Source organism: Pieris brassicae, chromosome 9 (assembly GCF_905147105.1).
Source record: "Pieris brassicae chromosome 9, ilPieBrab1.1, whole genome shotgun sequence".
Taxonomy (NCBI): domain Eukaryota; kingdom Metazoa; phylum Arthropoda; class Insecta; order Lepidoptera; family Pieridae; genus Pieris; species Pieris brassicae.
The window spans coordinates 16,637,530-16,662,050 of record NC_059673.1 but is presented as its reverse complement, the minus strand read 5'-3'; the positions used below and the strand labels follow the sequence as shown (position 1 = coordinate 16,662,050).

Below are 24,521 nucleotides of genomic sequence, written 5' to 3'. Positions count from 1 at the left end.
AAAAAAGAGGCGCAGTTTGATGGGTTACTTCAGTATTTACAGGATTATAGTTTTCAAGAGTTATTGACCAATAATAATATTGTTATAATTGAACCAGTGCGAACGAAAGTAGAACCAACTCCTCGTAAAGACAGAAATATTGATACATGTAAAATACACGCCTCATACTTAAAGAAAAGCGACGGTTCATTGCAGGCGGAAAAGTCTAAAAATGCAGTCAGAAGACACTTTTTTTATCACCCTATTAGGGTAAATAAAGAAATTATCGAAGAAGAATTACCTAATCCTGATACTGTAAAAAAAGTAAGGAATCTATTCGAAGATACATTAAAGATGAAAAGTCCGATGACCCATGACCCACCATTGGTAGATGAGAACATTGGACTGACTCGGCGTTCAACGTCGTATAGAAACTTAAGTGAAGAAATAAAGACGAATAAAAACGTAGGCAGAAAGAAAATTATACGTCAATTAACCATAGACACTAATTTAGGTCATAAAAAATGGGATAATGCAAGTCTTTCAAGTGGAGTATCCAGCGGCGATTTGAGTTCAAATAATGATTACGATGCTGACGCACTTAGTCCTTATTCAAATAAAAATATAAAGGACAATATATACAGTTCTAGCGACGAATATCTGTGCGATTCTGCTACCCAAGATTTTTGCTGTGAGAGCCAGTATGTTAGTCCAGACATACTCAAAAAAATTCGCGAATGCGGGACGTCAGTAACATACTATGGAGGTAAAGTAATGAATTCTAAAACCGGTTCAAACGTAAGCCCGATGACAAAAGCAATTATGGACGAGATAAAAAGTTTACAGCGAAATTGTAGCGCGGATTGTTATTCGTGTCAAACAAAATGTAAAGGAGATAAATGTTCATGCTTAGTTGCAGATAAACACAAGCAAGGTCCAGAAAAAACGATATCACAGGCGGCAGATATTAAAAATGAGATATGTCAAGAACAGAAAACACCCACAGAAACTTTTCCTGGTTTTAAATTCAAATTGGTTAAATCTAATAGCTGCAGCAGCCGATTAGAACTAACCGGCACCGAAGAAAGCAAAAACTTAAGATTTCGATTTAGAAAACCAAAGTTAATCGGCGATCCCCCACTTTCTCAAGATGAAGAAAACTCCGTAAAAAATAGAATTTGTCGTTTAGAAAGTTACAACAAAGGACAAATAAAGACGCCAATAAAATTTAAGCAAGAGAAAAGAATAAGTGACATTGAAAAAACAGAAATTAAAGACACTGCAAGTACTATAACCGAAAATTGGTGTAGTATTCGTGAAAGTAAAGAACAAAATATTGAAACAAAATCTGTAATTGAAAACGCTGGAAAAGAGTTGCAAGACAAAATTCTAAGCGACCATAGTTTCGAAAAGAAGTTTTATTACGTTAATGACCACTTCGAGCAGAATAAATTGGTTAATACTGGAAAATTTGGAGAAATGGTATTTGAGGAGTTTGAGGTATTAGAAAATTGCTACGACAGTTTAAATAGCAATAAGTCTTATAAGTAAACTTATTAGCGCTATAATTATAGTATAAGCATTCGCTTTATTATATCAGAATGAAGTTGTGATCTGCTTTCTAAGATTACTATTTATTGCTTGTAAATGAAGTAGGTGTACGTTATATAAATTGTTATCCCTAAACTAATTTACTCGCTTTGTGTAATTAATAAAATAATTTTATGATATAAGTATAAAATTTACATTAATATATTTCAAACTATAAGTCCATTTCGGTGAAGGTTATAGCCTTATAACATAATTCAAAATAATAAATCGAAATATAAATAAATTAATGTGTTTATAATTAATTTCTTACCGTCAAGTTTTTCTTCAATCTTTGTGGGTGATGACTTTGATCCATGAACGCAAACGCTTGTAAAGAAAGTGCGTCGAGTAGGCCGCCATCTCCAACACCACGATTCCTTTAACAAGAAAAATAAAAAAAAATCGCTATTTAGGTGATATCCCCCTTTTGATATATATGATAAAATTACAACATTTGCTATATTATGGTTTTAGGTAATCTTTCTAATTCTTTAGTCGCGAGCGTGAATATAGTTTTCTATTTGCTTTAACAATGATCGACGTAGAACCCAGACACGAATTTGCGACAGCAATAAATAAGTGGGCCTTACGTAGTTATTAAGAGCTCTTTTTCGCCTAGGTCACTGTACCCTTTTCAACGATAAAACTGAAGGATTTTCTAAATACTTGCCGAAAAGGCGAACAAAATCTTTATCATTTATGAGACATATAAACTGTATCAATAGAGTGATTCATGATCAGACATTTAACTTGTAAATTAGTATTGGCTTGAGTTCAACATTGACTCAGAGACATACATTTTAATAAAACTCAAATTGACAGCGGCATCATATTTAATTTATAAATTATAGCATGTCATAAGTTTTCAATGAAGGCACTGACCGCTAACTTTTCCAGGTTAAACTCAAACTTTTTGTATGAATAATATAAAACATAAGAAGATTTGTATATAATTAAACCAATTTTCTTTCAAAAACATTGAAGATTTGTTGTTTGTGGGCTTGAATCTGTTTCCCATATTACTCCAAAAATAGGAAAACAGTAACACAGGTGCCTTAAACCACATTTTCAAATAATACTAACAAAGAAGTTTTCAGTCTAATGGTATTCAGTATTGAGTATTGATCAATATAATATCTAAAAAAAATCTCATACTCGAATAATATTAGTAAAGAATAATTTTATTTAAGACATGAAATCTTTTTTAGTTATTTATAGTTTAAAAAGAATGCTAATGTTTAAAGAGTAATCTATTAACAGTTAAGCAATTCAGAATATATTTAGTTTCCACAGATTGAATATTCTTGTTGTCTCTAGTTAGACTACTTCTTATAGGATTTGTAACTTTAATACTCAGTAGGAATTTAATAAAAAATGTGTATGACATTTAAATTTGGACCAAAACATGATTGATAACTTATCTACATTAAATTAATGTTTATTATTAAATTGAATAAAGCATATAGGATACACACTTATTAATATTGTTAACATAAATCACCTTTATTTCTTAAAATAAATTAATGAATGTATTTTAATTCAAATAATATATATAATTGAGTGTTTATAAATAATTTGGAGTCAGCTGATTATAATAAAGAATATTCCTATGAATAAACAAATTATTCAAACTTTTTTCTCAGTCAATACTAAACAAGAGAATTTCGCTTTTTATTTATTTTTTTACTTTTGTCGCCTACTATTACTTAAATCTACTTTAAGACGATATTTGACATCAGTTAAAAATAAATTATTGTAGTTCACGTCCAACTAATAAACGTTTCAAAAATCAAATACCTGTATGAAAATGAACTAATTTACTACACAAAAAGCATGTAACACTTACTTTATTATACAACAAATCCCTAAATATTGGTGATAAACACAAACCACGATTTATTTCTAATTTTGATAAGAGTCGGCACCTCGAAACACACACCGTCGACGCCATCTTTTACACTACATAAAAACATGACGTATCACGCAGCCGATAGGCGGTAGCCGGTAGGTGAACTCTTGTACTTCGTTACTCCTGTGGGCTTGTATTGTAGGTATATTTTCGTATGTAATGCCAATATCAAAGATTTAATTATTTAAGTTATTTTATATATCATTATTAAAAAGTATTCATTAAATAAATATAAAAATAACCTATTTTTAAATAGTATGCTGTAGTAACTTTAAATATATTTTTCAACAAAATTAGACTTTTTTGGACTTATGAGGTATAGTTTGTTTATGTATTATAGTTAATTAAAAGTCTTACTAATTAATTGATACTTTATAGGAAAAGTTGAACTCAATCACTGACCGTGGACACAGACTAGGAAGACAATCGTGAATTTGAATTTTGAATAACGCGCCTTTTGGTTAGTGCCATAGAGTATACATGCAACCCTAAAATAACTTAATAGAAATAAATTATAATATTGATAGTCGTAAAAGACTATACGCGTTCACAGATATTTTAATCAAAGTTTAACGGAGACTAATAGACTTGTTTGTCTTATGCAACGAGACCGTTATTTTTAAATAAATGTACTTTATACCTATAGTCTTTTCAGAATTTAACAACACTCTCCGATATCTAAATCTTCACCTGAATCGCTAGGTTTCTTTTCATTATGGTATTATTATGTGCAAATACACACATAAGGATAGACTCTTTAACAGTGGCTGCAGGTTGAGTAGACTGGAGCCTAAGGTGGCAGATTTTCTGGGGCGGCTAATTTTGGAACCGATATTTTTTTACTGGTGTCTGATAGAAGTTTACAAATTTTGGTCCCCAACTGTCCCCTCTCAATGGTCATTGTCCATTCAATTTAGCAATCTTCCATTTTCTGGAGCAAAACAGAAAATTACCAGTAATCGACTTCTTCGCCCAAAGCTCACACTTTGTTACGTTACGTTGTTTGTTGAAATTTGAAAAAATGTATTTCTGACTACCGTGTTCCCCTTATCAACAGATTAATGTTAGTCCTACTACTGATTGGAGGCTGGGAACTTGGTGGTTGATATATAATTTTGTGCGAAAATTATGTTTCAGAGGTTTACAAATGTATGTTACCTTCAAGCAATTACATATTTATAATTTTAAATTTTGAGCAAAATCAATTCCATAAATTTTATATGAAGAGTACGAGTTAGTTTACCTATAAGTCTTTGTGTCGCCAATACAATCTAAACAAAAAAAGGTCGTTCTGTCAAAAATATATTTTTGACATTGATAATAAACTGTTTTACAACTCCTTAAACTTCAAAGACAAAGTTTGTTTTAATTTTTCGTCCCGGATGATATTGCTGTTTCGGCGTAAAAATTAAAACTTATTTGTAGGATATATTTTGTTGTAAGAACTAAAAGATATAATGGCAGTTCCAGATTATAAACTAAGCACAGTCCTTTCCGGGCACTCCATGGACGTACGTTGTGTTTCCGCAACTAGGGATTATTGCATATTATCAGCTTCACGAGATAGAACAGCTAAGCTGTGGCACCCAGAAGGGTAAGACTGGTTTCGTATATGATACGGCTGCTTATTTTTATGCAACTTATGGAAAATATATTTTTACAGCGTTAAAAACTATACCAATGTAGTAACTTACAAGGGGCACAAAAACTTTGTTTCCTGTGTTTGCTGGCTTCCACCGTGTGAAGCGTTTCCTGAAGGATTGGTAATAACTGGAAGCAATGATAACACGATTCTAGGTTACAACCTACTTGATGGAGCAGTTCAGATTAATTTAAAGGGCCATGATAATGCTGTTTGCAGTGTCACACCTGGTGGAGATTCAGGAATTCTTTTGAGGTATTTAGTTCAGGTTAAAATTATTTGTTTTGAGGTATATTTGACTTTTTTGCTTTTAATGTAAAAAAATCATGTAACAGTTCTAGTTGGGATAGTACTGGAAGAATATGGAACATAAATTCTCCTCAAATAGCTCCCATTGTGTTGAAGGGTCACCAAGCAGCAGTATGGTCACTTGTGGAACTAGCTAATGGCACATATGCTACAGCTTCAGCTGATAAAAGTATCAAGTTATGGAGAAAGGATGGTGGCTTATTAAGCACATTAACAGGTCATATATTACAAATATTAAATATAAATACTGTTACTTATTATTACAAATGAAATATGAAACTCCCTAAGTAGTTTTCCATCAACATTGTAGAGATAATTTTCCATTCAAAAATATATATGGAATTTATATACATAGTCTTTCTTAATATTGTGTTTATCCTTTATAGGAAGTTATGTGATTTTGCAGGTCACACTGACTGTGTTCGTAGTTTGGCTGTATCCAGTAATGAGACTTTTCTCAGCTGTGCAAATGACGCTTCAATAAAATTATGGACAAATAAGGGAGAATGTCTTAACACTTATTATGGACATACTAACTATATATACAGGTAAAAAGTTTATCATATAAAAAATGTCAAGGTTTTGATGTATAAAATAATTATAGTTTTAGACAATGCAAAAGATAATTAAATAATTTGTCTTTTCTGTTAAAGGCAAAGCTTAAATCATATAAATAACAAACATTTCCCTTTTGAAGTATTATTGTTTTGAAAAAAAAATACCCTGTTAATTAATTATACTACACATACACACAACAGGATAGGTGGTTGTTTGTTTTAATTGCAATATACCTAAAGACCGTACAACTTAAAATTCTAATTAAATGACTAAGAAACATAACTGTTTTCAGCATTAGTATTAATCCAGGTGTGGAACATAGTTTTGCTAGTAGTGGTGAGGATGGCAGTGTTCGAATATGGTCCCGAGGTGATTGTATTAGAGAATTAAGACTGCCTGTCCAATCTGTATGGAGTGTAGTTTGTTTGGAAAATGGTGATATTGTTACTGGTAAGTTTAGATAATGACAGCCTTTGCCAGTAAACATGGTATATAACCTAAAGGTTTGTTGCCTGAGTGCTCTGGAAACCATAAATTTATCTGGTGAGGCAATTTGCCGACTGCAACGGACAAATCTATAATTTTATTTTACAAATATAGCATTTATAAATATTTCTTATTGATAATTAGGTCCACACCATCCAAAGCATCATTTTTTATAGTTATCCAATCTTACCATAAACCTTGACATAGAGCCTTATGAGACAGCTTTTAAAAAATTCAGGTTCAAGTGATGGTCTTGTAAGGGTGTTCACAAAAGACCCTTCACGGTTTGCTGATGAAGCTACACTAAAACTGTTTGATGAAGAAGTGGAGAAAATGCTTCTATCCTCACAACAGGACTTTGGCGGATTTAAACTCTCTGAGTAAGTTTAATTTTAAAATGGTTTTAAAGCAAAAAATACTAAAAAACTTTCTCAGAAAACAAAGCAAAATGGTCTTATGTCAAAACTGTAGTGATAAATGACTTTTATTAAACAACTTATGAGATTGAGTTAATAATAGTACAATATTATAGAGAATTGTCTCTGCCTACTTGTATTTAATAATTTTTAGGTAAATTAGATTAAAATTATAGTTATTAATATATTGTTAAATGTTACACATATTACATAAGAAAACAGGCCAATAAATGGAGTGATCTATTTAGGAAAAAAACTAAAAATGATACAGCTTAAGATTTCTGACTGTGTTTTGTGATCTTTTTTTCTTAAAGGGGAAGTAGGTGATCAGCCTTCTAAGAATGATCTCGTTCACTGTAATAACTAGTATTACAGTGAACGAGTTAATTGTGCAAATAGAAGGAACGCATCGCATCGGTTGGGGGGTGCATGCTCAAGCCACTAGGCCGACACTGGGTTATTAATAGTATATAATGACTCAGAAATAGACATAAAACAATTTTTGTAAATATATAAAAATATTTCAGATTACCAGGCCCTGAAGCTCTCTTGGATCCCGGTAAATCAGACGGTCAAACAAAATTGGTGAGACGAGGAACCAATGTCAAATGTTATTCTTGGAGTGCTGCAGAGAATACTTGGAATGAGATTGGAGATGTCATGGGAGCTAAGCCGGCCAGCGAAGGGAAGACTATGTACCAAGGGAAGGTAATACAATTTTTTTAAGTAAAATTTAGCAGCTTTATAAAAGTCTATTGATTATTTCGGACAACATACTTTATTGAAACATTTAGAATACCTAGTTAAAGAATTTTTGGAAGAAAAGAGAGAATTGGTATCAAGAATAGGACTGATACGGGCTTTAGCATTCTTTTTTTTTCACTCCATACGAGTGGAAACGTGGAGAATCTTGGGTCAAGAAAGGCAAAGGATTGATGCCTTTAAGATGTGGTGCTGGAGGCGAATGCTATGAATACCGTAGACTGCGAAGTTTTTTTTATAGAACAGGGGGCCAACGGGCAAGAGGCTCACCTGATGTTAAGTGATACCGCCGCCCATGACTACTCTCAATGCCAGAACACGAGTACGTTAAGAATTGGTACGCTCTTTTCTTGAAGGACTCTTAAGTCGAATTGGTTCGGAAATACTTCAGTGGGCAGCTGGTTCCACATGGCGGTGATGCGCGGCAAAAATTGCCTTGAAAAACGCTCAGTCGTGGAACGGCGGACGTCGAGGTCCGTGCACCAATACATCGATCCGGACCCCACTCCTCAAACGGACTGACCTTTACCATATGCCGACATCGAATTAAATGTTATTTCGGCTATACAATGCGGAGGCGATGAGACCTTGTTGAAAGTGATCGTAGTCGTTAACACAGGTTGCAAAAGATCGTGTGAAAGACTATACTGTCATAAGTGAGGCGCTGACAATAACCGGTGGAAACAGATTTTCTGCTCCAGATGCTTCCTTGCTGACCACGACACTCAGACATGAGCTACCGACTGGAGAGAGAGTTAAAGAATGAGGAGTGTGGGAGCGATGGACCCTACTAACATACTCTATAATAAAATCTTAAATATCTAACAGGAGCGAAAAGAAATTATACTTTTTTCTTTTTTACAAAAGATAAATTTTAAAGGATATAAGGAATGGAAAAACACCGGCATCTATTAGTAATTTTTTTTAATGTAATAGGAGGCAAACGGGCTGGAAGCTCACCTGATGTTAAGTGATACCGCCCATGGACACTCACATTAACAGAAGGCTCGCAAGTGCGTTGCCGGCCTTTCAAGAATTGGTACGCTCTTTTCTTCGAGTGATTATACAGTTCAGTACAAACATAGTTTGTTTAAGTGTCTTTAGACCCAGATTTTATATATAAGAAACATGGAGTTCACACTGAATCAAACATCAAGATTGCTAAACTTAGTTAAGTTATTTTTATCCAAATAATATGTTTTTCAGGAATATGACTTTGTATTCAGCGTGGATATTAAAGATGGCGCACCTGCAATCAAGTTGCCTTTTAATAAGACTGAAGATCCTTGGGTCGCCGCACAAAGTTTCATACATAAGTGAGTTTTTATGACAAATATTGGGAAATTTAAAAAAGATCACTCAGTATCAGTTTCATTGATCCATATTTGTTGCCTGAGGTGGAAATTTTTTGGTGTTTACATATGCCGATTTCTCATAATATTATCTCTAGGATTCTAATCAGAAAGTTTTGAAAGTATTGTTATTGTCGGACCTTTAATAGCTGAGATCATTTTAATTAACTTTAGTCAAACATTAATAAAAAAAGTATAAATTGCCATACATCATGTGAGCGGTTTGGAAGCTAATTTTCCACCAATTTCAAAACTGGAGTTATCAATTTCATCTAAGTATATTGTTAGAATTAGATACGACCATTTAAAGATAAGGTTTATTAATTTCGTAAGTATGTATGTACCGGCAAACTTCTTGAGCATTAAACAAGGGAGAAGGGGAAAGTTTTCGCATCGTACACAGCGCGGGGCACTAACGTCAACTGATTTACCAATCACGCGATCGACACGTCGTCGTCCCCCCAAAGTAATATCTAAACATCGCTTCTGGCCAGGCAAGGATATTTGTTCAAGTTGTTTGCCGGTATCACTACTAAGCCTAATCAAATTGGTTGGATTTTTGGGATTTATCCATTATATATCTAATATATATCATAGCCAACTACGTTAATAAGCCGTTGAATCAAGCCTGAAAGATATTTAGCCGTAGTGTTTGTAACAACATTTTATAAACTGGCTGTTAGCCAATTCGTAGAGTGACCATGTGGCACAAATAATAGAGATGGAACATTTCACAACATTAAATTGCTTGAGTCAGTCACAGCTAAATTCACATTGTTATTATCACTACAATCTTCCATTGTACTAGTTGTTTTTCATTAAACTTTCGAAAACAGCATCAAAGTTCTAGTTTACCGACGCCATATAGACAATTTGAAGAATTTCGTTTCGAGTTTAAGAGTGGCAGAAACTGGAATTAAAGTGAACGATCGAAGTCATTTGCCTAGCTGTTTGGTCAACTGGCTGAACATCTTTTAGGCCTCTAGTTATACGCCTAGGCCGTTAATTGAACGGCTGATTAAGCTAGTTGGCTACGACACATCCATCCATTTCTTATGGCGTCATAACATATAATACCTTGAAAGAAAACTTTTTTCATCGGATTAAAGCTATTTGTATTATTATAAACTTCACCGTGACCACGCACGCTGTAAAGCATGCGAAACGTCGGAGTTTTAAAATTATGTAAAATAATTATAAGTTTATAATAATACAAATATCTTTAATCCGATGAAAAAATTGTTTTCATTCAATGTGTAACAGCTATATTAACCAAAGACAATACTATATAATACCTTAGTAAATAAGTTAATCGTAGATTTATATTTCCAGAAATGATCTTCCGCAAGTGTACTTAGAGCAAGTAGCTAATTTTATAATATCAAATGCCAAATTAGACTCCTTGCCGGCACCCAGTAATAATGGGTAAGTTTATAATATTAAAAAAATACTTATTTACAATTTTGTATCACCTCGATGAGTGGAATTCTTCCACGGTCTCCTTCACAAGACATTTTCTTTTGCGAACAAGCGAAATAAGGAATCGACTCCCGGCGGGTGTGTTTCCTGGGCCGAGTACACTCGTCCCTCAAAGGCCGTCAACACATCCTTTAAATGGGTGGCGATGAATGCTCATTTTGTTACTCCCGCAGGCCCATTCTATTGTATACAAAGATCTGTTTGGTGGTTTTTGTGGGAAAAAAATGACCTTCCGCCTCCTACAGCATATTATAGTATGGAGAAAGAAATCCAGTGGTAAACAATGTACGTTATGACTTGGCTACAAATCTTATATTGTGGGTGATCGGCAGGATGAAATGAAACATTGAACTCATTTTCTATGTAATCACCGTTAACGCTAATACATTTATCAGATCTATCATATTATTAATACCGTCGAAAAAAAAAAGAATTGTCTTGGTCGTCAAAATAGGCCGAAATTGTCGACTTCATGTCATCATGGTCGCAAAACTTTTTTACACGCAGTACTTTCTTCATTTTTGGAAACAAATAATAGTCACTAGGGGCCGGGTCTATAGGGTGGGTGATGCAATTGTTCAAAACAGCATCAGTGAATGGCAGCCGTCACAACATGGCTGGTGTACACGAGCAAATTACTTAATAAAAATCCTTCTCATTTAAAGAAAACAATTTTTAACCGGATTATAGCTATTTGTATTATTATAAACAAATAATTATTTACATTCGTGGTCACGGTGACCACGCACGCTGTAAAGCACGCGAAACGTCAGAAAAAATTAAATTTGTGTAAATAATTATAAGTTTACAATAATACAAATAGCTTTAATCCGGTTAAAAAATTGTTTTCTTTCAATGTGTAAAAACTATGTTAACCAAAGACAATACTAAAATCCTTCTCAGTTATGCAGACCCATTCACGGGGGAGTCTCGGTACGTCCCAGGATCCACGGTCCCTGGTCTTCCACCACCGTCGTCATCCGACCCCTTCACCGGCTCCGGGGCATATACGACGGCCAGTGCATCCATAACGTCAACAGACAAACCGTTGATACCACACGACTCTTATATCAGGTAATTTAAAAAAAATTGAAAGAGAAAATGCCTGGAAGATGTCACTTAAATGATAAGGCTTTTTATGTAAATTGTTGTAAATGAAACGAATTAAAAATTGTACACATTTCTCAAGTAAACTTATATTTAGGTATAACAAAATGAAATCACGAAGGCAATAGTATTTCTTACACACATTAAACATTATTAAGCTATTGCATAGCTTTTATCGAGCTTTGAGCGCGGTGACCGAAAAAACCGATGCGAGACGCAGTATGCGTTCTGTCCCTCTCTAACGCACCTGCGCTACGTCACCTCTCTCGTCAGACCGATGCGAGACGCAGTATGCGTTCTGTCCCGTTCTAACGCGTATTAGCCGAAAGGGTTTCTTGTATTGAATTTAGCACTTATAACGGAAAAATGCAAAGCTATTCCATAGCTTTGTACCAAAATATGGGTCCACCATTGACGCGGTATTTTCCAGATATTTGGAGGATATCAAGTCCCAAACTTTTGTTTCTTAATTCAGTTACCATAAACCTATAGTTTCAATAATAAACATTCCTGAATAACCTAAATGTCTTGAAAGATAATAAAAATATTTTAACGATATTAACTTCTTAATTGTTCAATAAAAGAAAAAAATGTTTTCTTATCGATCACTACGGCTACTACAAATTAATATCAAAGAAAAAAACTGCATAAATAAAGATTTAATAACTAAAATAGTTGACAAACAATGCTTTTCAATAGCTTTATCGCGCGGCAGTCCCCGAGTGCCACACGTTCTTTTTTGTACCTGTGCTGGCTTCACTCAGCTGACTCAGCATATATATATTATAAATGTTCTTTAGGGATAATTAGTGGTACAGTAAATTAATCCCCTTTATACCCTTTTTAAAGTCGTCACTTTATAATTCATACTGTCCATAGGGCCATTCAAGTATTACGTCAGCAGATTTACAGCAATTTACCCCCCCCCCCCCTCTCGTCTAGTCAACAAAATTACACAAAATACTCAAAAATAATAGTCTATGAACGTAATAATTATTTGTAGGGTTCCTCGAAAATGCATTTTGTTTTCAAGCATAGACAATGTATGGGTAATGTGTAAAAAAGTTAATAATAACTGGTGACGTAATAACCAAATAAGAAAATCAAATTAAACCTCCCCCCCCCCCCCCGTCTCTTTCATTAAACAAAGTAGTAAATGTCAACCTGGATTTAGCGTCTAACCATAACTTGTAAATATATATATATATTTTTTTAATTTTATAAGAATTATTATTGATGATACTTATCTCTTTCCAGATTTGACCAAGGAAATTTAAAAGCGATTTACGATAAATTAAAGGAATTCAATAGTAAGGTCGGGGATAGTCTTAGCACATTCTCTGAAGCTCAACTAGAAAACGTCGTGAAGTTAGGAGAAGTGGTGAGGCATTGAGTGACGTACATTGAATCGTTTGCGTTTTAATTATTTAATTAAATTTAATATATTTTCTTGCTAAGCTTTTAACTACTTACTTGTAAATTTTTCGTATCTTTGTTAAAAAGCGATTATATTTCTAAAGTGAAACTTGCCATTTTTAGACACTAATTAAATGTATTGTTAGTCATAAGAACAGTTTTTGACTATTATAACAATTATTGTAGTTATTTTATTTTTAGAATTGTACATACAATCCTGAAACTATAACTACGTTAAAGAAAATGCTGGAGTGGCCAAAAGGTATGGTTTAATTATCTATAGTAATATTAAGAAAAACACGTTTTGAACGGATTAAAGCTATGTATTATTTTTAAAACCTATAGTTATTTACATAATTCTAAATTTTAATTTTTTTCCGAATTTCGCGTACTTTTCAGTGTGCGTCATGGTGACTGAAGACGAAAGGTGTTATATGTCAAAAGTATGACAGCTGCAGAGAAAGTTGTTTTATCTGTATTTATTGCCCCGGAATTGGAATTTCGATACCAAGACGCGAAACGTCGGAAAAAATTAAAATATAGCATTATGTAAATAACTATAAGTTTTAAAAATAATAACATAGCTTTAATCCGTTAAAAAACTGTTTTTCTTAATGTGTAAAAGCTATTTTAACAAAAGACAATACTATATAGTAATATTATAAAGAGGAAACGTGTGTTTTTGTATGTACGTTTGTAATGTTTTCACATAAAGATTACTGGACCAATTTCAAAAATTATTTCACTATTAAAAGCTGCATTGTCATTGATTGACTTAGGGAGCGTTCAAGTATTACGTTACGCAACTTTTGGAGATTCTTGACTATCCCCCCCCCCCAGGCGCCGTAACGTTTCTGTATCCAATAGCAAAACGTTACTTACCATTATGTGGTGTAAAGTACTGGAAAGTATATTGAATTACACGTTATTGTTAATATTATTAATGTATTATCTATATATATATATATATATAAAATTCTCGTGTCACAGTTTTCGTTTCCATACTCCTCCGAAACGGCTTGACCGATTTTGATGAAATTTTTTGTGCTTATCCGGTATCTATGAGAATCGGCCAACATCTATTTTTCATCCCCCTAAATGTTAGGGGTAGTCCACCCCTAAATTTTTAATTTCTATTTTTTTATGATACAACATACAAAAATACTTACAACCCCTCTACGATCAACCCCTATTTTTAATTATAGTAGAAATTTTTATTGAACTTTAAAAATGTTTCCTATATAAATAATATACATGGCAAGACGACGTTTGCCGGGTCAGCTAGTAGTGCTTTAAATTTAAAAAAGGCTTTCTAGACATACTCAATTTTTTTCAGAAATTCTATTCCCCGTATTGGATGTGACCAGACTAGCCGTCAGAAACAAAGATATAAACGGGATCATGTTCGACACTATGTATGGACCAACATTTGTTAAATACCTATTGTCATTATTATCTCCGGGTAAGTTCATAAAAATAATCATTAGAAACTAACGCATATAAAATTGAAGTTTTTTTTTTATTTATTAAAAGAACACAGAAAAAAATGAAATGCAATTTTTTCAAAAAAAGCACTAAAATCAAGTAGGTCAGATATATAAAGGAATAATCGTTTTAACGACAATTTTTTAAATATACTATTAAAAAATTTATTGTATTTATCTGGTTATAAGTTCTAGATGGTAGGTCCATCCATTTTAAAGGACCTCAAAAAAGAGTCTAATGTTAGTTTATTAAATCTTCTAAACCCGTGTTCTAAATTCCGTGAGTATGATTGACAAAATTCTCGGAAACAAACTCATATCAAGATGTTTGCTATTAACGATGTCCTGGAAGACATTTTGGTTACATGGACTTAAATTTGATACATGCTAAACAAACACTAACTAACACACATACCGTAACATACTCAACAAAAATGTCTTGACTTAGGGCGGTTTTTTTTTGGCTCAAATGTCCATTAACTACTTTCTGGGAATATTTATTTTATAAATTCCATCGTACAAATTTTGTCAAATACCGTCAGTATTTTATTTATATTCCATTTCATATTGTTACGAGCTAGGGGATCGGATAGAAAATGCCGTAGAGTTATTCAAGGGTTTATTTCTTGAAAAATCAATGAGGAGTTTATGAGCACAAATTAATTGCAGAGATGCACTAGTTACACACACAAAAACACAGTCACTAATTACTTCACTTATGCACACTTCACACAGTACTTTATCACTTGTATTCACTTTATTCGCACTTTATCGCTTTGGTGTTTCTTCCTTGTTATCGCATTCAAAACTAAAGGCGACTAGTCGCGTTTCGGCTCGCTTATATATCCCTGGGAATAATTCTAAACAATATTCGAGAACTTTCTAGGCGGGCTTGCTACTGAGTAGCGATTGCACAATTCTAGAACGTCCGCACTCTTTGTCTCTTTCGCACGTTGCTCCGTCCTTGTCGTACGGCGTTCTAGAGTGCTCAGTCTAGTTTCGAGAAAGTTCCGATCTTCTCTCTCTCTCTCTCTCGTATCATTTCGTCCTCGTCTCACACCTAGAAAGTTTGGTCTAGAAAACTGCACCACTCTACTACACATGTTCTGAAACCGACTGAAAAAAGGTTTCAGCTTCCTGAAAACTAGGGTAACATTATGGAAATTACAATTTTCTAATATGTGATTGACCCTCTCCTGAAACGGTCAGAAATCATATTACAGCCTGCTGAAAAGTTCTCTAAGTAGAGGAAAAATCTAGAAACATTGCAGTCGATCCGTCTTCGTAACAATATTTATAAAATTAATAATATTTCAGATAATTTAGCAGCGAACCAAATGCTGGCCATGCGTGTACTAGTGAACGCATTCAGCGATCTTCCTGGCGAAATGTTGGTGCTCGCTGCCAGAGAGAGCGTCGTGCATTCGATCATCTGTCTCCCTCAATTGAGTGGCGGCGCCCAGGTGAGCAAGCGAGACGGATATACCAAGCAGCTGTTTGCTTTATTCATTTTATTTCATATACACTTGCGATTTGATTGAATTTAACAGTAATACGAAATGTTGGGAATTATATGTCACCGAAATTTTTTACTTAGTTGGAACTGACATTTAGAATTACTTAAATTATTATATAACGTATTTATTTAAGTAATAAAAATAAATACTTAGCTTACACTTTATAGAATTGATGTGATTAGAAACTGTAACTTGAACTCATCCATATGTTCCACAATAGTGTAAACTCCCTGTAAGGTCCCGCGATTTAACTTCCTTAATTTAAAGCGTCGAAATCTTTGTTTTGTTTAGCTTGTCTTCCATACAATGATACACTCTACATAGCATTACAGCCACTCTCAATAACGACAACAATTGAGTAATAAAGTAATTTTTAAGTTGCTAAAATTAGTAAAAATTGCGCAGCTGTGTACGTTCTTATGTCGCTTTATTGTCCTAGCCCGCAATAAACTCGACTTTCGGCATTATGCATACGAACTTTCTAATAACTTCGTTCTTTTGTTGACAAATTGGGATTGCTTGTACATGTAGACTGTTATTGACCATGACTAAAAAGTAGGAGTCTTGGATTATCTATACGTTTTTCTTCTTTCCATTTAGCAACAACTCTGTCGTAACATAGAGTTTACACTGTATATTCTTAAACATGTTAAATTTGACAAGAAGCAAAGTTAACTTGCGTCCGCTCTGTCTCCCGCAACAGCGGCGGCCAGGCGAGGAAGGGAGACGGATATATTTTTGTTATAGCTGCTTCAGTCACCTTTTCGGCCTAAGACAATTAACAATATGCATTATTACAGATCGCGGCAGCGTCTTTACTGCTTAACCTATCAGTGGCACTCGGCCAACAAACGGATACTGTAGAACTGGTGGACTGTATAATACATCTGCTTAATAAGACTGCGGATAAGGAGGCTTATTTCAGGTATGTTAACTTTCATGATCAATATTTGTTTACTCAGAATGCCTCTAATTGGTCATTTGATTTTTAGTTACGATGTTTTTATTGTTTATTAGGACTTTACGAATTACCATTGTTATAAACTTGGAAACCTTATTTCTAATCAGTAATATGTTTTTTTTTTATAATTTGACTGTAATTTCTTATACCTCTTAAATTCCATAAATTATTACTTTGTTACTCATAAAGAAATTGAAGCTTTTAACAAAATTATAAGGGCATAAGATATTCTTAATTATTGCATAATTTATTAAGTATTAAAATGATAATGAGCAGTGTTAGTCTAGTAGCTCCAGCATGCTACTCTCATCTCTGAGGTCGTAGGTTCGATCCCCGGCTGTGTACCAATGGATTTTCTTTCTATCTGCGCATTTAACATTAGCCCGAACGGTGAAGGAAAACATCGTGAGGAAACCGGCTTGCCTTAGACCCAAAAAACATCGACTTTATTTTATTAAAATGAAAAACAAAACCATGTTTGTCTCTTTCTGTCAAATTATGTTTACGCTGCGATGGAAAAGGAGGTAACATACCTTAAATTTTTTCAGAGGTATAGTTGCTCTGGGAACACTTTTGGCTGAAACTCCGAACAAAGTGATGATTCAATCTAAGATTGTCTCAAACTCAACTCTACACAACAGAATGAAAACTGATAGTACGGCAGATCCTAACAATAAAATTAATATTTGCTCACAACAAATGCTAAGAATGTTATGAAAAAATATACTTAATTTATTAATGGCTCTGTTTTTTTTTAAATTAGAATCACATAAATTTTTATTGGTTTTTGTATTATCCAAATTATCCGTAGCATTATCTTTGAATTGTAACCACGACTAGCAAGCGACATGGTTTTAGCAAGACTGTTGCATCATTACTTCCAATTATTATTGTAATGACATATTGTTTCAGTGCTTTCTCTACAAAAATATTGGTCATGGCAACCCTTTTGATTTTTATAACATTTGACTCAGACAATTTTTTAAATTTGTTAGAAATTAAGGCCGGATTATAAGCATCCGAAAGCTTCTTAGTTTACACTTTAAACATGCTTATAGGGTGTATTATGCCATTTAAAAATATTTATTTTCTTTCCGTGCATACAGAAAATCGGTAAATACATTAATTAGTGATGGCAATTTATTTATCAAGAGTAAATTGATGAAAAATATAACAAATATGCACACTACTATTTATATTTGTACTGTAGATTTGTAGTCTTAATTTCGAATCATAAATTTTAGGACCTGCAAAAGTAAAGTTAATAACATCATTATGTTATTTATTTACGTTTGCATATATGCAATGGCAAATGCATATAATCTGGCCAACTTCAAGACTTCATTACTACTAAAGTTTTGAGTATTACTGACTGATATTGGTATGATTTAACTCGTACAATGAGTCTTGCTGTAACCGTCTTTAAGTTCCAATTTCTATATCTGTATGTTTTTTGTAAAATACTCATTTAATGGATTATGGAAACCAGAAGCTCATTGACACCTTTTAAGATCTTTAAATTAAAGCTTCGTTGCCTTGCCTAGGGTTGATTCAAAATCATACTGTATATGTTGGTGTGAGTCTTATATTTTTAACATATTAATATATTAAAAGCAATACATTTGGAATGTAAACAAGCAATATTGAATAATGATTTATTTCATAAATGAATTTTATACATATCGTTTTTTTATTTATCACAATTCAGTACAATATATTCTTAACCTATAAGTAATTAAATAAAAATATAGAACATATTTACAGTAATAATATGTCTGCTCCATTGCATATAAAACGTAAGGTATACAAAGATACACAAAGTTTAGTTTCGATTGAATTATGCCACTTCAATGGCCTATTAATAATTTGTTGATAAACGAGTGTTGTGACAAATAAACGAATAAAAAAAAATACGCTTTGCAGGTATCAATGAAAAAGCTAAGCATTTTACTTTTTCTTCTTTAATTCTTCAAAACGTCTGTTCAGATCTTCGAAATCAATCTCATCCGGTGCATTAGGCTCATTTGAAGCATTGGAGTTGGAACTGTGAGGAACCGAGGGTAGAATAAGATCTGACGGAACTGAGGGTAGTTCCGGAAGTTCCGGGAAATAGTTTGTTGGCGGTTTGGTCCTTGGTTGGGGCTGTGGCGGATTACTTGAACTTGGGACGTTTGGAGGCTGAAAAAATGTATCATTAATAATGAAAATGATCAGGTTTAGGTTACAGGAAAACTTGTTATTCTCGCATGTAACAGAAAATTATTAAACATATCGGCGAGATGGTGAACCTCGCGGTGTCGACCACATAATTGGGCACTTCACGGGTCTGTTTCATGAATCAGCAAGGTTTAACTTTCAATGTTTATACATTATATTGTAATAAAAGTATCGCCATATCCTTTATGAGGATCCGATATTGGTTTTATGTAAATAATAATTTTAGTTTATTTGCCAGTTACGAATTGTTTTAAACTTAATTGTAAAGAAAAAAAATTAAATTATTAATCTAAAACTTGTATGTGTATGTAAATACTGCAAAACAAGCAACATGGTATTTTAGCAACTCATACTTTCTAGTAGTTTTTTTTCTAAATTATAGAATAAATAATGAATGAATCTAAAGAATAAATAATGATTCTAAAAAAATAGCAACACATTGCGTAAATCAAAACAATTAAACAAGCGATCTACATAATATTGTGTAGTGTATTAAAATGTATTACCAAGGAGTGATCTATGCTGTCATAAGCTGGTGGAAGATTGCTCATTTCCTCCTGAAAGGAAATACAGAGTGAAATCTACAACTCAAAAGTCGTAAATGTGTCTGTTCAGAACTTTAGCTGATTTAAGTTCTGAAGACACATATATATTTTTGTCATCACATATACGTGGGTAGCACTGAAAATGTTTAGAACTGGCCAGTTAGAAACATTGCTAATGATTTTTTTTTAATTTCAATTCTAGAACTCTTTGGTAAACTAATGTAGTATATGACATTCATTTGTCATTTGTTTCTGTGAAATGGCGGTAAATCTTAAACTCCAAAAACCATTGTTACACGTGCAAATTTTCGGTCAATGATTTATTATGACTTTGGTTGTGGGCTTACTCCATAACAAAGCTATGATAGGCTGCGTTTAGCATTTCTTAATGAAGCCCCATCTCGTACCACTATTTTCAATTGGTTTAACGAATAATGAGTTTAAGCGTGGACGTAGCAATCTCAATGATGATCCGCGTTATGGACATCCTTTAACAGCGACAACTGAAGATAACATCAGTGCTGTGCGACGCTTGATAGAGGAAGATAAGTGAGTGACCTATCAGCACATACGGGCAAGCCTAGGCATTGGCAGGCAAGTTCAAAAAATATTACACGAACATTTAGGCGTCAGGAAGCTTTGTGCCAGATGGATTCCCATACTTTACCCGACGAGACAGAAACACCTTCGCATGGACTGGTGTCGCCAAATGTTAGATAAGTTCAACGGCGGTTACACAATTGGTGTATTTGACATCGTCACAAAGATGAAAGCTGGATATATATTGCTAGGAATCCGAAACCAAAAGACAATCAGCTCAGTGGGTGCTTCCTTTCGAAGATCGGCCTACTAAGGTAAAAAAAGAAAGAAGTCAAGGAAAAAAGATGATGGCCTCATTAATGAATGACCGACCAATGGGTCGGAAAGGTCGTTTCGCGACAGTTGTGCTAGAAGATGGAAGGACAGTTACTGCAGGCTGGTCAATGTCAACCGCTGTTTGCCTGTTGTCTCGGAAAAAAATCGAAGCAGCGCCCTCGAATCAGGATCCTCCTTCATTAGGACTAGGTTAAATATTTGACTATGGCAGGTGTCGAGATAATGAGTCATCCGCCGTACAGCCCTGACCTGGCGCCTTGCGACTTTCATTTATTCCCAAGAAGTAAGATAAAATTCGAGGTATTTTTTCACTTTACGAGCCCTGAAGATGCGGTGAAAGCGTACGAAAATGCCATAGAAGAAGCCCCCATAAGGAAGAATGGGCCCACTGCTTTTCTTAGTGGTTCCATCGAATGCGACGATGTGTAGAGAGGAACGGAGATTACTTCGAAAAACAATAAAAGTATTGTCTTTTGTTAACATAGCTTTTACACATTAAGAAAAACACTTTTAGAACGGACTGAAGCTATGTATTATTATTAAAATAATTTTAAAATATAATATATAAATAAAAATAGTTTTTAATAATAATAGCTTCAATCCGTTCAAAAAGTGTTTTTCTTAATAAAAGTGTTGGCAACTTCTACATTAAGCCGTTTTTCACTTTCTAAACTGTTTCAGTGTTAACATTTTTAATGGTGTAAATTATTTTAGAATTAGGAATTATGCTGTGTCAGTTAAAAAAACTATTTATAGAAATAATACTTTTATGACAAACTTAGTCTAAAATTTCCTTTAGAAATATTTATTAGTGTTGTTACACATTGTTCTGTGTTATCATATCATTGTTGTGCATATCATTAAATAAAAACAAGCAATCAATGAAAGTGATCCTCGAGTAACTTTAATTTGTAGCCTACTTTAATTAGCAACTAATCATTCTAAAACAAAATACTACAAAGATAATGTTGTGTATGAATGATTATGCAAAAAAAAACAGCTTCTTGATAAAAACTAAGCTAATTAGGAAAAAAAAACTAGAATATTTATCTCTAACATCATACCTGTATGAAGGAGTTGTCCAAAGTCTTGGAGTCAACACCGGGGGGGACTTTGTATGACATCGGCTTGCTGGGTCCACCATAATTAGGAGGAGTTGCAATAAAACCACCAACTTTTCCACCAGATGGCATCTACAATTATGACTTTCATGAAATATGTAATTTTATTTTTTCTAATCAGTATTGAAGAAATATGTATCAAATTATAACCACTCAAGAGCATGACATTTTTTTAAATATTACAATGAAAATCTCAAAAAGAGAGCTTTTCCTGAACACCTTGTCTGCCTATAAAAACTGATTGGTCGAAAAATGTCTCACAATTTCTTAAGTTTACAAATCACTTAAGCTTTACATTAATTTTAAAATATATTACATTAGCATTGCAGTATACATAATTTGCAGCTTCCTATTCCTATTAAAAAAATAATACTAAATAAGGCAGCAGTTAAAAATGATTTAAAAGTGTGGCAGTCTTTTTCCAGTTATTCTCTCTTTTACACTCTACAGTTTTACTTTATTTTTTATTTGTGATATTCATAAGACATGTGTACATAGTTACCAATATGATTAAATAAATTTTGATTTGATAAAAAACCACATTCAAATGAATATAGGCTCTTAATGAAAATGTAAATATGAAAGAAAGAAAAATATATCAGTTTATACAACAATATACAGCAATATAAACGTTTCCCACAATTATTAATACTTACAGATGGATAATTAAAGGGAGTTACAGTAGGTGGTGGGAGATTAGGCATCTGTGACATTGATGGTGGCTGGGGATATCCAATGAAGCCCGGTGGATTAGGGGGCCCATTAATGTCTATCAGCATTGCATCTCTAGCTGAAATTAGAAAGATTTACAATTACAGAGTAGTTCATATGTTATGTTCATTACTTGACAGTATGACTTATTAAGATGATAACAAATTTCAATTTGTTTTTTTTTATTCATTTGTTTACGATTCATCCTACTTATAAAAATTAATAGTTCACACAAAGGCTTGTTAGGTAAGTTGAGCATAATAAATAAATTAAACAAACCTTCTTCTTCCCTCATAACTTGCTCATCAGGTGTATACTCAACATTAAAATTCTTTGCAATTTCTATAAGATACTTTTCAACAAGTATCTTAGGTGGGCTTTGAACAGACAACTTGTGTCTCAATTTCTCACTAATAGAATTCACACTCTCACTACGACAGGCTTCTGCATATACCTTTCCATATTTAGCAGTCAATAAGTCAGATATGATTTTCAGCTCCTGTACATCTGTATGCATTCTTGGTGCAACCCAAATAAGGCTTGATATTGCCTCAGCTAGGCCTTCATCCAAGTCTTTCATCTGTGTTATAAGACCAAATCTTGCTAGGATCAGATCACAATACATTTCAACTATTTCCATTGCCTCCACCATATAATCCTCCCTGGATTTCAGAAAAATATTACTAAATAACCAAATAGTAAATACACAAAAAAAACAAACAAATCTATCATCTGGTAAGCACACTTCAAATTTTTTATTAATAATATAATTTGTATAGAAAACTTACCGAATAATGTGTTCTACGCGAATTTTAGCTCGTTCTGGTTTTCCTATCGCAATATACTCTGCTATTTCTTTACGTGCCTTCTGAGCTAATTCCGTTTTTTTCTTTTCCAACAATTTTAAACGATTAATTGAGAGTCGTAGATGAGTCTTTAGCTTGCTATAGTTTGGGTTTGTTGAAAACATTTTTACAACTAAGAATTGCACAACTTGAGGATAAAATCGGGTACCTACGAATATGAAGGCCGAGAATTAGAAAACTAGATAGGAATACGTTATGTATGTAATAAATTATAGCAAATTAATAACTATTACTCACCTAATTAATTTTATTTGTTATTATTTTATGAATCACTATTCAAATTTTAATTCCACAGATAATCGCTAATGAGTTGGCATGACATTTGGCATTGGCAGCCTTTGCCTTTCCAATCAGGGATAAATTAATATCATCATCATCATGGCATTGGCAGTTAGCACTTACCAGTCACCACAGAACAGAAAATTTAACTACAAACAATAGGGTATGTTTTTTTTATATATAATGGCAATAGTTTGAATTTTATGCCATATTCAAGTAAAAGGTTGGGAAACTATACGCGAGGAAAAATAAAAAAAGACATTAATAGGAAACAAGGGATAAGTTAGTTAAAAACAAAATATGTACTGTTAGTAGTTAATAGTAATGTTTGCCTTAAAACTCGTTGCTTCTCAACCAAAGATCATTCCATGAGTCCCAAAAATGGGTTTTGGGAAGAGCAGCTAAATCATGACAATCATTCATGTATGGGATAGGGTAAGCTTTTAGCTATTATAGTGTCACGCCTTCTACAAAATTCTTTTGGGCTAAAACTCAACATGAGTTCAAAAAATTACACGTCAGATTGTAAACCTAATTCGTTGTTTTTGAAGTTGGTTAAAAACCAAGATTAATAATTGATTTTTCATAGCGAACATTTTTAGAATTTATTTTTATGAAAAACATTTGAAGGCTTCTCTGTTAACTTTCACGTTTCGTGCTTCCCGAAAGCAGCCATAAAACCCGAACCGAGTTCACAAGTAACCGCCGCCGATCTTGGTAATATTATTATCTGGGTGGATATTATATAATTTTGTTTGGATTTACTATTATTTTATGGATGCAAATTAGTTAAATACTTAATCATTCTAATCCTAGTTTTCAAACAACACATTCCTGTCTTACAGAGTTCTCTCTCCAGCTATCATTTATCTAAATAACTACTATTCCTATTAGACCGGGACATAGTGACACAAAATATTGGGTCATTTGTACCAGTAT

General features: G+C 33.3%; 3 protein-coding genes across 4 annotated transcripts in view; 1 reads left to right on the top strand and 2 right to left on the bottom strand.

Annotated features, from left to right (window-relative positions):
• Positions 1–3,574, bottom strand: part of LOC123714735 (calcium uniporter protein, mitochondrial) — a 106,903-nt gene extending 103,329 nt beyond the window's left edge. The window contains exons 1-2 of the mRNA XM_045669193.1: positions 3,416–3,574; positions 1,841–1,946 (exon numbers count right to left, since the gene is read on the bottom strand). Coding sequence (XP_045525149.1) covers positions 1,841–1,946; positions 3,416–3,520 — 211 coding nt within the window. The 5' untranslated portion in view covers positions 3,521–3,574. The remainder of the gene's footprint in view (positions 1–1,840; positions 1,947–3,415) is intronic.
• A 1,243-nt stretch (positions 3,575–4,817) lies between these two features.
• Positions 4,818–17,708, top strand: LOC123714036 (phospholipase A-2-activating protein). Its single transcript, XM_045668067.1, has 16 exons — positions 4,818–5,072; positions 5,142–5,375; positions 5,456–5,646; positions 5,836–5,977; positions 6,280–6,437; positions 6,712–6,853; positions 7,417–7,597; positions 8,858–8,967; positions 10,336–10,428; positions 11,386–11,556; positions 12,847–12,970; positions 13,207–13,267; positions 14,342–14,467; positions 15,807–15,952; positions 16,807–16,931; positions 17,516–17,708. The coding sequence occupies exons 1-16, from the start codon at positions 4,936–4,938 to the stop codon at positions 17,682–17,684; spliced, it is 2,310 nt and encodes a 769-aa protein (XP_045524023.1). The 5' UTR covers positions 4,818–4,935; the 3' UTR covers positions 17,685–17,708.
• A 910-nt stretch (positions 17,709–18,618) lies between these two features.
• LOC123714037 (IST1 homolog) lies at positions 18,619–23,630 on the bottom strand. 2 transcript variants are annotated; one of them, XM_045668068.1, is made up of 7 exons: positions 23,541–23,630; positions 23,226–23,451; positions 22,717–23,099; positions 22,383–22,516; positions 21,670–21,798; positions 19,691–19,741; positions 18,621–19,145 (listed from the first exon to the last, which is right to left on the bottom strand). In XM_045668068.1, the coding sequence occupies exons 2-7, from the start codon at positions 23,405–23,407 to the stop codon at positions 18,915–18,917; spliced, it is 1,110 nt and encodes a 369-aa protein (XP_045524024.1). In that variant the 5' UTR covers positions 23,408–23,451; positions 23,541–23,630; the 3' UTR covers positions 18,621–18,914. The 2 variants fall into 2 exon arrangements, with proteins under 2 accessions (XP_045524025.1, XP_045524024.1); XM_045668069.1 differs by lacking the exon at positions 19,691–19,741 and having other exon boundaries at positions 18,619–19,145.
• Positions 23,631–24,521: the final 891 nt, after the last annotated feature.